This window comes from Curcuma longa, unplaced genomic scaffold (assembly GCF_044706935.1).
Source record: "Curcuma longa cultivar G26 ecotype Majalengka, Jawa Barat unplaced genomic scaffold, ITB_CL_G26_1.1 contig_22386, whole genome shotgun sequence".
Taxonomy (NCBI): domain Eukaryota; kingdom Viridiplantae; phylum Streptophyta; class Magnoliopsida; order Zingiberales; family Zingiberaceae; genus Curcuma; species Curcuma longa.
In genome coordinates this window covers 21214-37869 of record NW_027431892.1, presented here as the reverse complement: position 1 = coordinate 37869, position 16656 = coordinate 21214, and the positions used below count along the sequence as shown (strand labels likewise).

The 16656-nt window shown below is 36.9% G+C and overlaps 1 protein-coding gene and 1 pseudogene across 1 annotated transcript; one reads left to right on the top strand and one right to left on the bottom strand.

The window, feature by feature from the left end:
- Positions 1-513: 513 nt before the first annotated feature.
- On the bottom strand, positions 514-1966 carry LOC141817884 (protein ANTAGONIST OF LIKE HETEROCHROMATIN PROTEIN 1-like). The gene has a single exon (XM_074705503.1). It carries the CDS (start codon positions 1952-1954, stop codon positions 743-745), a length of 1212 nt encoding a protein of 403 aa, XP_074561604.1. The 5' UTR covers positions 1955-1966; the 3' UTR covers positions 514-742.
- A 3396-nt stretch (positions 1967-5362) lies between these two features.
- Positions 5363-13164, top strand: LOC141817883 (protein ROLLING AND ERECT LEAF 2-like; annotated as a pseudogene).
- The last annotated feature ends 3492 nt before the right edge of the window (positions 13165-16656 follow it).

The following is a 16656-nucleotide window of genomic DNA, read 5'->3' as shown; positions in this document are numbered from 1 at the left end:
ATCCCAATTTGGTAATGGGCTGGAATGTAGGAGCCAGATTCTCTTCCTCGCTGGCCGGTGGGGACCTAGTTGAAGGCCGTGGGCAGGGCCGGTCAGCCAAGGGGACTAGTTGGTGCCAAATGCCCAGATACCCCTTGTAAATCAAAAAAAAAAAAAGTTAGTATCCTTGAAATTTGACCTTTTTTTGCCTTTGGAGAGCACATGCCCTTCCATTCTAAGTGTTCTTCTTAGATCCTCATATGTACTCCTTGCACAATCTAATGATCTTATTTATAATCGCTGCTGAATTGAAAATATAGTCAATCAGTTCATACCTTGCAAAACAACACAAATCAACTTTGATGTAGTCACATACAACAAAGACTTGTTGGCCCAAACATTAAAATAGTTTACAATGTTATTTGTTAAAGGTTCATGATGCATTACCTTAAACTTAGTTATAGTTAGATGAATACCTAGATATCATAGCAATTCAAAAGATATCGAGAAAAGAATGTTTTCAGTAAGTTTGTAAAGTACAAATTTTCAATAGGAAAATGATCTTCACAATTTTTTCCCTGATGGCTACATTAAGAACGATCTTCACAATTAGAAACAAAAAAAAAAAAATGAAATCGAGAGGCACCGAAATTAGACAAATACCATTGAAAAGAATGGAGACGAGAACTGATACCAATTTCCATAGCACACTCCTTTCCTCATCGAGCAGCGAGAATCATGCGGCACTGATTTGAACAGATCCTCAGGCTGCTCTTGCGCGAAGAGCCAACATGCTCCGCAGTGTCGAAGCTCTGCTCTCGATGGCAAAATCCTCTAATCCAGGATCTTTACCGGAGTGTTCTAAATCAGTATGCCATTTGTCGTCTATATCGGAGAGCGTAGAGAAATCATCTCTCATTAGCAGCACATTGTGAAGAATCGCACAGGTGCCAATGCATGCCACAGCCATTTTGGCATTCTCCTCTTCTGCTAGAGAACTGAGCGCACCCCAATTCTTCATGCTTTGCACAACCCGAATGGCAGGTTGGCGCATCGACCTGTGCCGAGCATTGAAGTTCTCGTCACTGGAACCATGAGCCGGATCACAGAATGGAACCATCAACCAAGGCAGCAGAGGGTAGCAGCCATCAGCAACCAAGTACTGTGTCGCTCCAAGTAGCTTCCCCTCTTGCACATCTTTGTAAAGCGACGAGGACTTGAGAACCATGAAATTGGTATGGTCGCCCCGTAATCCAGCAACGAAGTGCGTGATCCTAGAAGAAGAATCGGCCACAATCTGCGCTGCAATGGCGGAACCACCGAATGCCTCGAAACGGGTGCAGGCCAAGGCGCCACAGCAGTCGGGGAGGCCACCACCGGCAGCCTGGAATCCAGCAGAAACCGAAGCGAGTTCAGACGCGGAGGGAAACGTGATCCAGAAGCGGAAATTGGTGCAGAGGACGCGACAGAGGTGCTTGGTACAGAAGCGCGCGGTGGACTCGGGCACCCCGAAGCGGGCGGCGAGTTCAGGGTAGGGAGCACCCGAGGCAAGGCGAGAGAGAGCGATGGCGAGACGGGTGGGTCCGGAGAGGCGGAGGGAAGACCCGGCGGGGTCGCGGCAGTCGAGCAGGGGGTCGAGGAGGCCGCAGAGCCACTCGAAGGTGGTAGACTTCATGCGGAAACAAAGAAGGGAGTGGTCGGGGTCTCGCCGGCGGAGGGCAATGGCGGCGTGCGGCTCCGAGTCTTGCTGGTATCGCTTGCGCTTGCGGGGGCGGCAAGGGGAGATGGCGGCGATGTGGGAGGCGGAGGAGAGGAGGTGGAGGGAAAGGGAGAGGAGGGAGGATTGGGGGGCGGAGGGAGAAAAGGGGGTGGAAAACGAAGGTCGCGGGTGGGCGAAGGGGAAGAGGGTGAGAAGGAGGAGGGGGATTTGGGACACGAGGAAGGAAACTAGGGCAGCTACCTCCTTTGGGTCCATCTCTTCTGATTGGGCTGGTTCGGAGGGTTCGGCTCTCTGGCCTTCAAAAGGGGGCAGATGTGGGCGACTAGGCATTTCTATAAATGTCTTCTTCCTATATCAATTAGCACATATGACAGATACTCAAAAGACAATAAAGGCGACCCCTGCGCTCTGGGCGAAAGAAAGCCTTCTATTCTTCTTCTTTCTTCCTCTAAGAAGCCCTGCATCCCTCTCCCGATCTCCCTTCTCTCGGTCGAATTTCCTTCTCCCAATGCTGTTACTGTGGAAGTAGTTGCTGATATGAAGCTTGATGATTCCACACTGATTCGCGGATGTCAAAAGGGGCGAGATCTGATGTGTCTACGGGGACAGATCTAGAGTTCCGCCTGCGCTTCTTCAATTAATCGAGTTTCATGGTAAGATTTCTTCTTCTTCTTCGAAAGGAAACTATTCTTGTTCACTACCGTTTCTATGCCCGTGGATCTCACTGGACTGTTCCTTGGGAACATTGGATTAACGGGTGTTCTATCTTTCTCACAAGAGCAGCATCGGTCTCCGATCGTTGAAGGCTGGAGGATGTCCCGGTTGAGATCCCGGAAGCTTCACAGGACTACGAAAAGAGCCGCCGCAAAAGCTACTAGAGGGTCACCTACGGTAGGGTATTCTTTTGATGTTTTTGAAATAAAATAACATTGTCAATATTTTATAAAAAATAGGATTGATATTTTAATTTCCCCCTATCTTTCTTAGCTTAAAAATGATGATATAACTTTTGTTCTGAATGTTTTAAATCAGAAAATGTTAGTTCCACTATTTTTTTATAGCATAAATCCAATAACCATACATCCATATTACATAAGATATCTTTGATGGTCTTCTTCCAATTTGAACTTTGTCACTATGTCCTCTCAATTGTCCCTTATTAATGCCTCTCAATTTGAACTTTTAAGGTCACTTCAACTTGACATATTTTAGCTTTGTAAAAGATCTCAAGGTACACTCTACTTTGATATTTAACAAAGGAAATACTTTTTTTTAAAAAACTACTTCTGTTAAAGCATTGAATTGATTTTTAATTGCTTGAATTGGACTGAACTGTGACAATAAGTTAAAGTCTTAGTTTTTTTTTCCTTTGATCAAAAGTGTATGATGACCATAAATGTTTTAAATTCATATCAAATTAGTATTGTTACACACCTATTAATCTTTTGAGTTCATCCATTCTTTATATATTTTGAATTCTTTAGTGTCATAAAAGTAACATATTTTGGGTAAAAATATTTGCTGATCCTAAAACTTCATATTTATATCAAATTGACATTGTTGCACTTTTAGTCCCTTAAATTTGTTCATGTTCTCTTTTCTAAGTTTTGAACTTTTAATGCAATCCCACACTATTAGCTAAAAATACTCAAAGGACCATTGAGTGTTTGAATTCATGCCAAATTGGCACCATTGCATCACTTTGTGGTTTAAAATCAAGAAAAGGGCATAGATAAACTTAGGCAATAATTAGGGATGCAATGATCTGATACGAATTTAAGGTCTTTACAATCACCAAACACTTTTAGTTAAAAGTGCTTGGTGAGTTTATGGGGTTTAAAATTTATTAATAAAAACTATGGACAAACTTAAGGGACCATTAGGAGTGAAAATGTGTCAAGTGTACGCAAACTCGAGCTCTTTAGTGCCATCAAATGCTTTTGTCGAGAAAGATGTGTTAATTTAGTAGGAGATATTAGAGTCTCAACTCATGTATATTAATTTTTTACAGAAGAGCTGCAAAGAGCATTTCTACCTCTTAGTCAATCTTTGCGTTTCCTTACTCATTAGAAACGAAAATGAAGGAGAAGAAAATAAAGTCGAAGCTCAATTCCTTAAGAACCAAATTGAGAAAGAAAACACCCAAGTACCTTATTCATTTGGAGGGACGACCAAGGAAATATAGAAGAAATCATGTTGGCCAAAGTTGGTGATATAAGTGTTCCTTATGCTTAGAAACCACAACCTAAAGAATGACACAGTCAATTTATCATCTATAGTTGAGCTCTTCTTAATTGACATGATTAAAAAAGGATAATGACAATTCATCTAGAGTTGAGCTCTTTTTAGTGGACACAATCTAAAAAAATATACTGATAATTCATTAAGAGTCAAGCTCTTCTTAATGGATACGATCTAAAAAGAGATGTTGATAGTTCATATAGAGTCGAACTTTTCTTAACGGAGGAGAATGATATGGTTTAGAATTGGATTTTAAAACAGAAAGTTTAAATTAAAAGTTTAAGAATGATATAGCCACATGTATATCTGCTACATATACCCTAGTACACAAATGAATACAATGGTTATGTGGATACTTGTGTTAAGTACTTATCCACATTGTTTGAAATCTTATTTCATGCACACCAACAGGCCGAAAAGTACCATTTTGATAAACTACCAAAATCCAATATTGATTGACACGACTAATTTGTTCTTTGCTGCCTGTGCTATCATACTGATAACTAACAGTATCATGTAGACACTTGCCACATTTCAACACTCGACATGCATCAAGATGACATCAAACTATAATTTGTTTTTTTTACAGCTTGTTTCTTCATAAATTTTAATTTAATTGGTTAATCAATTGTTATAGTTTTATTTTTAAAGTAATTAAGTTAAGTAGAAGAAGATTATAGAAGTAAAATTTGTGTAAATTCATCTCTACATGCATTAAATATAAAATGAGTAATTTTTAGTTTAACTATCTAATTGATATGATCTTAGTAAGTAGTAAATCATGAAAGTGCATTAAATGGGTAAAACTTATGAAAATTCATTTTTGCATGTAAATGCCGAAATTTCATGCATTAAAGTAAAAAATGAGTAAAATTGTTTTTAATTTAATTATCTAATTGATATGATTTTTGTAGTAGTAGTAAATCTAAGTAAAAATGGGTTAAATGTGTAAAACTCATCTAAATTCATCACGATACATAACCAATGTCAAAGCAGGTCAACTATGAGAGCAATTTAGTATGATAAAATTTTAATTTAATTTACTATCTAATTGCTATAGTCTTATTTTAAAATAAATTAACTAGTAAGAGTATTAAAGGATTAAAACCCATCTAAACTTATCAATTCCCATCTTGATGCTTGCTGAAGCATTCCAAGTAATACAGTGTTGAAATCACACTATTCTGGCTAAGGGCCAAAACTACGACAGAAAACGAGGTTTGTGTCCCATGTTTTTTGAGGCTAGTACAACTAGTTCCCTTCTTTTATTAGGCTAATTTGGAGGCATAGCTCATATAGATTCTTTCTTGGGTGTGGCACCATTATTAATTCCTGAAGTAATCCAAAACAAGAAACTTATTTTGTCTACTGCAAGAAGTTGGACCCTGCTATATTGTTGCCTTGTTTGAAGTTTGAAGCCGAATGCAACATTCTTTCCAGGTCCTTATTGCTTCTGCAGATGCTTGTTTTGTTAAAGAGGTGTTTGTGGACACAAATGAGCATATCTCGTTATTTCAAATAATTGTCTCTTTCCATTTACCCTCAACTATTTTGGGTGTCTTGGAAACAAAGTTTCATATCCTAATTGTGTTGTCTTCAATTGATAATAATCAACTAAAAATGCCCCAATTTAAGATATTTACTGCTTTCATCTGAGTTAAAAATTTTGGTTTTGATATGGGTTCCGGTATCAACTTGGAATGGTACTGTCTCAGTGTCAGACCGGTACTAACCTAATTATGGGTCTTAATGAGTGGATATACCATTAAATCTGTATCTATTTAGCAATTACTAAGACTTAATTAGCCACTAATGCATGGAATTGAGGTGGTTTTTAGTCTTCTGCAACTAAAAAGAAGAAGAAGAAGAAGAAGAAGAGGTGGTTTTTAGTCTCAAATTGGTTTTCATTTGAACTGACTTATCATATATCTTCAATGCTACATTTCCACCATTGATCTTTAAAGCACAATTGAACTCAATGTGGACCACATCGAAAGCCTCATGCAAAGCCTTCAGGTGCATCCCACCTCTGGCCCTTTGTCATGAACCCATCTTCAGTTTGCTATCACATGTCTTTGTTCTATTCTCTCTTCTCACCCATTTTGGGATCGATTTTGTTTGATAGGGTGAGACAAAAGCTTGTGTTGCACAATACTAGCAGTACATGGTTGGTACTGTGCAATACAAATGGAGCAAGTAATTTTTTTAGTGTTCCTTGGCAAGGAACAAGATTTTCAACCATGCTTTGGTCTATGCTAATTGCTAGATATGCTTGGCTGTTGGTTGGTGCAATTAGTATACTGCTAATTAAAGTCTGGTATAGACATAATTCCCACATACTGATTATCTAAGATGTTCTTGCGTTTCTTATGACATTTTTTCTTCTGTTGCATTTGAGCTTTGTTTTATTTTGTACATGTGTTTTCTTTTGTTCTGTACAGAGCATCCCCTAGGTTTTTGTTTGCTTGAGGAAATTTGTTTCCTTTCTAATCTGCTCTTGTAAGTGTCCTGCAAATCCTTTATTACTCACACCTAACTTATTCAAGGAAACTTCTACAAGCAATGGTCATATACTGCTGAATTGTTTCTCAGTTTTTTCTATTGTCAAATATCATAATACTTTTAGTCTCTATACAGGTTGGTGAATTTATGAAAAAGGAGTATAAAAAAAAGTTAGTCGTGCTGAATAAGCTAGAAAAACGTAACATTAACTCGACAACATTGGAAAGAGCCAAGTCAGCTGTAAGCCATTTGCAAACAAGATATATAATTGATATGCAGTCAATGGATGCAACAGTTCAGCAATTAATCGTCTTCGTGATCATCACCTATATGTCAAGCTAGTGGAACTTGTAAATAGGTAAGTTGTTACTTATTGTGTTTGTGGTAAATGTATTTATATCATGATTTAAAATTTTGAGCCGTGCTAAGGTTTCGGTCCCAGACCGGAACGATATAATTTCAGTACTGTATCGTACCGTATCGATATAGTTTTGATATTTTTTAAATATAAAATATTATTAACAAAAAATAAAAAAATTTAATGTAAAATTATAAAAATAAAAAATAAAATAATTAATATATATATATATATATATTAAATTAATAGGATAATTTTATTAGACTTTAAGTAAGCTATTTAAATTATCTTAATTATAGCTAGGAGTTGATTAAGTTAATTAACCTAAGTTATTTATTAAAAACTTAAGTTTTATTAAAAATCTCTATCCCCCCTTATGCGCCACTGCGAGCACGTGCGGTCCGTGCGACGACGGCCGCAACCCCTCCGAACATGTCGTCAGTCTAGTGCGACGCCTTCAGAAGCATAGCCGGTCTAGTGTGAAGCCTCCGGAGGCATTGTCAGGCCCGCATGACTCCTCTGGAGGTGTCTCTGGTCCTGCACAACGCTTCCGGAGGCGACACCAATCCTGCGCGACGCCTCCGGAGACAACGCTAGGCCCAGGCGATGCCTTTGGACATGTCGCTAGTGCCGCGCGACATCTCCGAATAGCGTCCCGATCGAAATTGATTGTGCCGGTGTCGGTCCTTGGGCGGAACAAGATGTTTCGCCCGTATCGGGTGAAATGGTTCGAAATTTGAATCCATGATTTGTACGTACTCTAAAGCACATTTATGCCTTTTTTTCTTTCCTTTTTACGTCTGATATGGTGAGCTAAACATAGAATATAAAGGAATAGTAGTTGAAATGCATGTTCTAATACATATTGTTGGTTTAACTGCCTTGAGATATGTACTATTATACACCTTGACAATGACCTATCCATGCTGATTTTTAAATGCTTCCTCTACCAGATTCAATTTTATTCTCACTGTTAACTAGTTGTGTACACTTGATGCAATAAGTTGGGATTGTAAGGCCATAGCCATATTGATTCAACTGCGACTTCGTGATATCAAACTACAAGGGGATCAAGAGGAAGCACAGTTACACAACTACAAGCATTGTTGATTGATCCTGGAACATGACTTGAACTGATTGTTACTTCAAGACCTTATTTGATGAACCCAGGGGATTGCCACCGAGTCATATTCTCTAGGATCAAGTCTAAGTGGTATGACTTTACTGCTACTCTTAACTCCAAAATGATGAGGTTGAATGCTGATCTATAATGCTTCAGCATGGTATCATTTGCCCAAGTATCTCCTCTTCTTTGCATTGGTGCTACTAGTTAAGAAGTATATTCAATACCTTGGCTGAAAAGTCTATATTGATTCTTCAGCAGGTCTTTGTAAATCTCATGACAAAGATATCATACTAGGTCAGGTTGATAAGCTTTCCTAGTATGCTTAGTTAGCCTGTTACATCATCAGTCAACTACTACACCTCTTCGTTATATGTTGGAGTTTTGGGCTTCCTGAGTTGAGAATAAGAGTTAGAGACATTTTGGAAGGAATTGCTTAAGCAATGCGCAACAACTCAACTTCAGTTGTGCATACCACCCTCAATCTCATGGCCAAATTGAGTTTGCAAATATGTTCTGAGATGTATCTTAAATTCTTGTTTCTTGGTTAAGGCATCACTGGCTTGCTCGGGTTGAATATTGTTACAACCATAGTTATCACTATGCATTGCAAGCTACTTCCTTCAAAGCATATGATCTTCCTCCTTCCAAATTAACTTGCTTATATGTTGAGTGCTACACACTTGAAAGCTTTTGAATCATTCATAGTCACCCTAGATCAAATAATGTGTTCCTTGTGCTCTCCTTCACAGCAAGCTCAACAAAGGATGAAATGCTACTGCCATGCCAAACATCATGAGATCACTTTTCATTACCAAGGATTTGGTTTACTTAAGCATAGGTATACCAATCCAACATCTTCCTAATAAATTGATTGCGCATTCCTTTAGATTGTTCCCAGCACTTGATGCATCAACTGGTTGTACACAAATCCATGTTATTGTCAGGCTTTAAAATCCATCTTGTTTTAACTTCCCATACCTCAAAACATTTCATGGATAAAGGGGTCAATCAGACCAATTCTTTCTCGTGTTCTTCACTTATGCTTTCTACATTGCTTAGCATTATTACTCATGAAAGCCTTCTATGTGCCCACTCTCAAACTTCGACAAAATTTCCCTTCATTGTTGAGAATGTACCATTTTAGGGAGGGGAATGATGTTATGGGTGTCAACAATGACCGCTTCATCATGATAAGTGGAAACGAAATTGTACAATGGTCATAACATGTAAAGCAGACAATATCATATATTCAGTGAGCAAAAAGAGGCTGCAAACAAAGAAGTTTTAGATCTCACCAGGGACGGAGCCAGGAACATCCAAGAGATTGATTTGCATAGGTGGATCACTAACATATTGCACCTCTCAACCAAATCGCAATCTAGTCAAAGTTTGTTTAATCATATCACCAAGAAGAGAGCATCACAAAACTTTGCACTGGAGACTATCTGAAACATTTGAGATGAAGTGATCAAGTCTTATCACATGAGAGAATTGCACCGGGTACTGGTCTTGTTGAGAAAGTCATCTTTTAGGCTAATCTCAACTTGAGGAGGAGGAGGCCACATTATGAAAATAGCTTGATTAATTGACTAAGTGGATTTGGTGTCATACGTTAGTTAGCTACTTGGTCTAAAATGGCAGAAGCATCATCTGGCTACAACAACCACTTGGTGTTTTAAATTTCCTTTGTTTAACTCTAACTCATCTCTCAAAATTTGATCAGAAGACAATCTCGTCCGCATAAGTGTTGGCCATCAAGCCTTCGATGAGATTAATAGTTCATGGTCTTTATTTTAGTTAGAGCTTTTAACTAGGGATGACAATTGAGCATTTCGGAGTACCCATGACTACGTGACTCTTTAAATGGGTCAGGGATCTCTTAAATGGGGTTGGAATGAATTTAGAGTAGATACTAACAACAAGGTCATTATTTAAAGTAGCACAAGAGAAATGTACCACTTGACCTACTAACCAAAAATGGTAATCATTGGCATGAAGGGATCAACAGTAGCGGTCAAAATCATTCTGATGTTGAATGATATCAATCCTATCTTAGTCAGTACATGGGCTTTGGCTCTAAAAGAAGGGAGTGGAGAAGGATACTTCAGTTGGGGGAAAAAATGGCGGTGTGAGCAAACAAGAAGAGAATGTAGGCATTTAGTGAGATTCATCTTGAAGTGAGAAATTGATCCCTGTGCTTCAATTTAGAGGGCTTTCACTAAGGGAGTTGAACGAGGAAAGGTAAAGTAGTTGATTTGGCATTGCATGTGGGGAGAAGGGAGGCACTACATGGATGGCATCTGGTGTTGTAGAAGAGACTCAACACCAAAATCAAACTACCGAATCTCCTAGGAACTAGGAACGAAATTGATGAAGCGAAGAAGGAAATAACCTCGCCTCGAGGAAAAACTTACATTAGAGAAGTCAAATATGAAATTGTATTGATTCAAAGATGGTTAAAATTCAAGATTTGTATAGGCTCTACTCCTAGTAAATATGGAGATAAATATTTTATATAAAGAAAATAAATTAATCTTAATAGCGATTATAATTATTCCCTATTTATTACCAAAATAAAAATATTAATTATCAAATAATAAAAATCAAATATCTAATTTATTGTAGATCTGCCAATCTTGAATATTTTCCATTTTTTATTTATTACATATGAGTCAATGTTACCATGTGACCTAGAGGTCACGGGTTCAAATCCTGTCTTGCCAAAGGCAAGGTATTTTTCACCCCGCATGGCTTGTGCAATTATTTATATGAGTCAATGTTAAATATTTTTCAATCTTGAATATTTTCTAATTTATTTTCATTTATTGTAGATGCGTCAATCTTGAATATTTTTTGTTCTTGAAGATTTTCAATTTCTTTCCTTTTATTGCGAATGAACTAATCTGAAATTTATCATCAATTTATTTTCTTCAAAATTATTTCTTTTTTGCATTATTTGATTTCTCATTTGCATTAAGAAGGGGTTGGTCTAGCGTGTGCAAGGGAGAAGCGGGGCATTTGGTAGATGGCATGTTGCATAGAAGGGGTGGGATGGATGGGTTTGGTTCATAACATGATCTTTAGGATTATCATGTTATTAGCTTAAATTTATATTAACTAAACATATTAATATTAGATTAATCATATATTAAATAAAGTGTTTAGGATTAATTTATTAAATTAGTAATTATATTTTATATTAATTAACGTCAATATTAACTTAAATTCACTTATACTTCATTGGAGTTTGAATCTTACTACATATGACAAACTTCTCATAGTCTCATTGCTTGTGAGAAAATATTTCTTTCTGATAATCCTAAGATGTGTTGTTTTATCTTCTCCTTGGTTTGGACATTGAAAACATGTAAGCAACATTTTGCATAGGCTGTATCTCACCATGATCAATTCTAGTATATATTCAATGCAGTGCAAAATTTGCCATATATAAAAGATAGTTTTCTAGGATAAAGAGCTTCTGGGATATGATTTTTTTTCTTGCAATTTAATATAAGTTATCCTTAAGATATTTAGGTTAGAACAGTACCTGAATCAATGCATTCCATTTTTGTTGAGGTCTGCCTACCTACAAATTAAGGTTACCGTTATTCCTACTTAAACTCCATATTTTTCAACTAATCTCGTCCTTGTTTTCTTCTTTTGAAATTGTCTTGTTTTTTACATGCCAATGAAATAATATGGATGATTAATAGGTTTAGCATTAGAGATTGTAAGACGAAGATTACTTTGAGATAGACCAAATTACGGTTAGTCATAAAATTAGCAGGTCAACCTTTTGCAGAAAATACTGACCATTGTTAGGGCTTCCAAATACTTTTTATTCTCAGCATTTCAGATTATTAGACATCCTGTGGTCTTCTGTTCTTGATCTAGAAATGTAGATAATTAGAATAAATTGCTAGTGATACAATTCTAGTTCTATCTTGATTCCTAAGTAACATCACATGGTTCTAAAATGTATTCTAGTCTCATGGTGTCTTGATTCCTAAGTAACACCACATGGTTCTAAAATGTATTCTAGTCTCATGGTGCATCAAAACATACGATAACCTTCAGATATGGAGAATTCCCATGCACCTGAGTATTTCATGTTTTCTACTTGTAAAAGGCATTTCAACATATGGCAGAATTAAAAAATGATAAATTTCCTTAACGCAAGTTCATCTTAAATTTCATTAGTTTCTCATTCCTCACCTTCATTATTTCCATTTGAACAGGATGTCTAGGATGTGGGAAACGATGTGTTTACATCATCGCAGCCAGCTTAAATTGACAAAGGACATCAGAACTATTGGCATTCAACTTCCTCTCAGAGAGACGAGTCATCAACATTGTAAACGAGCTGTTGAGCTTAGAAATATAGTAGGAGAATGGGATTCCCATTTACAAAAACTCATTGATCATAAAAAAAAACTATATCGAATTCCTCAATTTTTGGTTGAATTTGAACATTATCCCTCTTGTGAACAGTGGGAAGGAGGCATCATCTCCACTGAGATAACCTGACTCCCCATCAAGGTCCTGCTACATGATTGGCAAGAACACTTAGAGAGTCTTCCACTTAATAGCACCAAGGTAGCTTCTGAGCAGCATTGCATGCAGTTGTTCTGTGCCAAATTGAAGAGCTAAACTTAAAGTTGAAGTGGGATGATGCCCGGCAGGATCATGAGCACAAAAAACGAGAATTGGAGGAATGGAATCTAAAGTACATGCAGAAGATGGCAGAAGCTGCTGGCACAAGTGATAGTGAGAGAAAAAGGAGCACATATGAGCAGGATAATGTCACAGAGGACTGCCTTAGAGAATGCATATATCAAGCTGAAAGCTGCAGAAGGAGCCTGCAGAAAGCAATGCAAGGTGGTGGGGGACAACTCACTTGTGAGTCTAAAAACACACTTGCCGATCTCTTCAGAGTTATGTCAGATTTCTCCCACTCATGTTCGGAAATGTATAAAAAAACTAAGTTCCATTGCTAGATAACAAAATCTGGTCAAGGATAGTCGAGTGACCTCTGTAGAGTGATTTTTTACGTACCTGGTTTTCATGTTTATATACTATACTGTCGACGATTTTCTTGCTCATTTATAACTTTTGCTGGTGAACCTTGTGGTGATAGGAGAGAGAATATAGAAAAGGAAAACTGTGCTACAGAAGCCTTACTGTTTGTATAGCAATTCATTGTTGCAAAAATGATAATTCAATGTATAGACAGTTCTTCTTATCCGTTGTACGATTGAATCTATAGTTTTTTTGTTTAAGATGTCATCGAAAAGAAGTTCTATCACAAAATTTCCAACTAGGTTTGGGCATTTTGATGATGGACGAGTTATGAGGTTTGGATTATGTTTTTGTTAGCAAAGTTTTAGCCTAATCCAACAAAAAACATACATTAGTAACGTAGACTAAGTTTTAAAAAACAAATTTGATAGTATTTAAAAAGTTGAGAAGGGGAGGGACCTGTATATGTTTCCTTTGATATCTCGTAACTAGGTTTCAATCAATCAATATGACAAGCAATAATTGAACTTCTCGAATCAATCAATATGTAGATGGTGAGGCCCAATCAATCTACCTATTAATTAATTAAATACTTATTCCTTTGCAAAAAATATATTAATCAACCAATCGATTGATTATATATGGAAATCTAATTAATAAGTATACACAAATCACTATCAAAATCCATAAACCAATACACAAATTTACAAACAAAATTGGAACTACGGCCACCCTTCTTATGCAAAAGGTAGAACCCACCACCCCAACAGCCTCACACGGTTGGTTCCATGACCATTTGTGAAAAGGTAAATCGGGAAACTGTAGTTGGCCACGACGGGGAGGACATTGTCTCGGCTTCGTTGAGATTTGGCTCTTGTCCACTTCAATAAATCTATCCCATCGTAATTAACTTAACTATGCTCTAGGGGGCGAACTTCGACCACCCATGCCAATATGCCAATGCCAAGCTTGCATACTCAATTAATGTTATGCTAAATATATTGCAAATTTAAACCCAGGGAAATGATATTTAACATCCTATAGAATATTAGTAATTGTATTTAACATTCTATATAATATTGTTAATTATAATTTTTAAATTGTGTTAGTCTATTCTAAGACAAACCCGTCCTCCATTGTTTGAACAACAAGTCAGCCTCATTTCTTTTATATACTATTGCTTTCTTTTCATCGACCCCAAATCTCTATAAATTTAATGACACCAGATATGTGATTATATGTATAGAGTGTTTTGTGTAAGACCTTTGATCAAAGTTGATCAAATTTGGTTGACTAAGCTTGAGTTAAATTTTAATATTTGATTAATATGTTTGTTGATGAAAGCAAGACATCAAATAAAAGAAAATTTTATTGGAAAGAAATTAGTGCAATGGACCTTGGTCAAGTTGACTAAGATTGATTTGGATGTGGATGGTTGAGTGAAAAATTAAATAGGTCAAAATTGACTGCATACTTGATAGTGGAGAAGTTCAAATGAGTCACGATTGACCAGATACTTGAAAATCAAAAATCCAACAGGGAGTTGACAAAAGAGAAATTTAAGTGGATCATGATTGACCGGACACTTGGCAATCAGAAGTCCAATAGGGAGTTGGCAAGAGAGAAGTCCAAATAAATCAAGATTGATTAAACACTTAATAATGAAAGAAGCCCTAACAAGTCAGTACAGATGACCAAATGTTAGGCAAAAGTCCAAATAGATCAAAGAGAATTAGATGTTTGATAGTGGTGAAGTCCTAACAAGTCAAGATTGACTGGATCTATGTAATGGTGAATCCTGATAAGTCAAGATTGATTGGATATTGGACAATGGTGAAGTTCCTACAGATCAAAATTGATCGAATGCTAAGCAACGATGAAGCCCTAGTAGGTTAAAATTGATCATATGCTAACAAAAAAAAGTCTGACAAGTCAAAGTTGATCAAATATTGGACAAAAGAAATTTCAATAGATTGAGGTCAATTGAATACTAGATAATGCGAGAATTTAACTTTGAAAAATTGAAAACAAATGTATGACTGCTAGGGAGTAACAATCAACTAATGACCTCTAAACCTCGAAATCGATTTGAGGGGACTTAAGTGGGGTTGTGGTTGACCAATCGATTGATTGATTTTATCAGTCGACTGATGTATCAGTCAAGTGGGGGACTCTATTGATGACACTGTTGTACTGAACAAAAGACTTTTAGGTCGAGTTGGAAACTTGATTGATGATGATCAGTCGGTTGATGGAGTGGATCAGTTGACTCGACTATTGTTACTATTCGAGCAAACAAAATGTGTTGAACTCGACTATAGTACTCAATTGTTTTGGAATTAGTCGATTAATGATAATGAATAGTTGACTGTTGTGGTCAAAGATGAGTTGGAAATAATCATTTGTAGGTGAAATGGTCGAATTTAGCAGAGAAATCGATCGATGTGTGCATGTAGTTGATTAATAAGAGAAAAGTAGACACATCTTGAAGCCTATAAAAGAGGGTTTCATTGGAGGATTTTGCTTCTTATTCTTTGAGATTTTAGAGGGGAGTATTGTTGTATTTTCAGACCTCAAGAGGCAATCCAAGACCTACAAACATCGATCAAATCAAAGCTTCTTAGTTTAAATTATTCATTTCGGTTTCTTTTGTTACCATTTTACACTTATTTTTGCTTTGTATATATTTGTAAAGAATATGTGTTGTAAGAGGTTTCTCTGCATCTCGAAGGTATTTGACAAAGAGACATATAGTAAAGAATCGTTAGGACTAAGCCAAGGAGTAGGAGTCAAAGGTTCTGAATCACGTAAATCAATTTGGTGTGCATGTGTTTTGTTTCTATATTATCACTGTGTGTTAATACTTTATAAACGTGCACAATGAATGATGAACACGATAGAATCCATAGTCACTATTCATCCTCCTTTAGCGACGTTATCTATTTGAATAATTTGAATAATAATAATAAATTTGTTAGGACCCGTGTGAGCTAAAAGAGGTGAATAGCTTCATTCGCTTCATTTCAATTTCATGCTCATCGTTTGAATGCACAGTGAAAACTTAAATTAAAACTGATGTCGCATGTAAAACTCTGAGATTTTATTTGATTTACAGTCTCTCAAGGCGACTACATTTAAGGCTTAGTTCTAACGACTATTCCTACTATCCTTCTGATGGGAAAGTCTTGAAAAACCGTTCCGGTTGATTTCCCAGAATAAAAATTTTTTCGGAAATGATTTCAAGTTGCCCTCATAGTCGATCAAACGAAGTTTGATCGACGCATTTAGATCATTGGGCTTTTGTGTTTGTTTTACAGGATCCATAGATAAAAAGGATAATTTAATTAACGCGAAAACATTAAATTATACCTTTTCTTCGGACTGTTGTGAAGGATGTGGATGATCCCTCGATCTTCTGCTGTATTCCTCTCCTCTTCTCGAACGTTGTGTGGGCAACGATCCTTCGAGAATTTCTCCACCAGAATTCTACTCTCCGATGGCTAGCAAACTTTCCTTCCTTCTCTTTATCTTGGAGAAAAGAGAAGAGGAAGAAGGGGATGGTTGCCGACCAAAGAGGGGTTCCGGCGACCAAAAGGATTTGTTTCGTTGTGTCTCAAACCCTTTGCAAGCCTCCTCTTTTATAGCCTAGCCACCTCATAAACTTGGTATGATTTGAATCATAAACTTGGTATGATTTCAATCATAAACTTG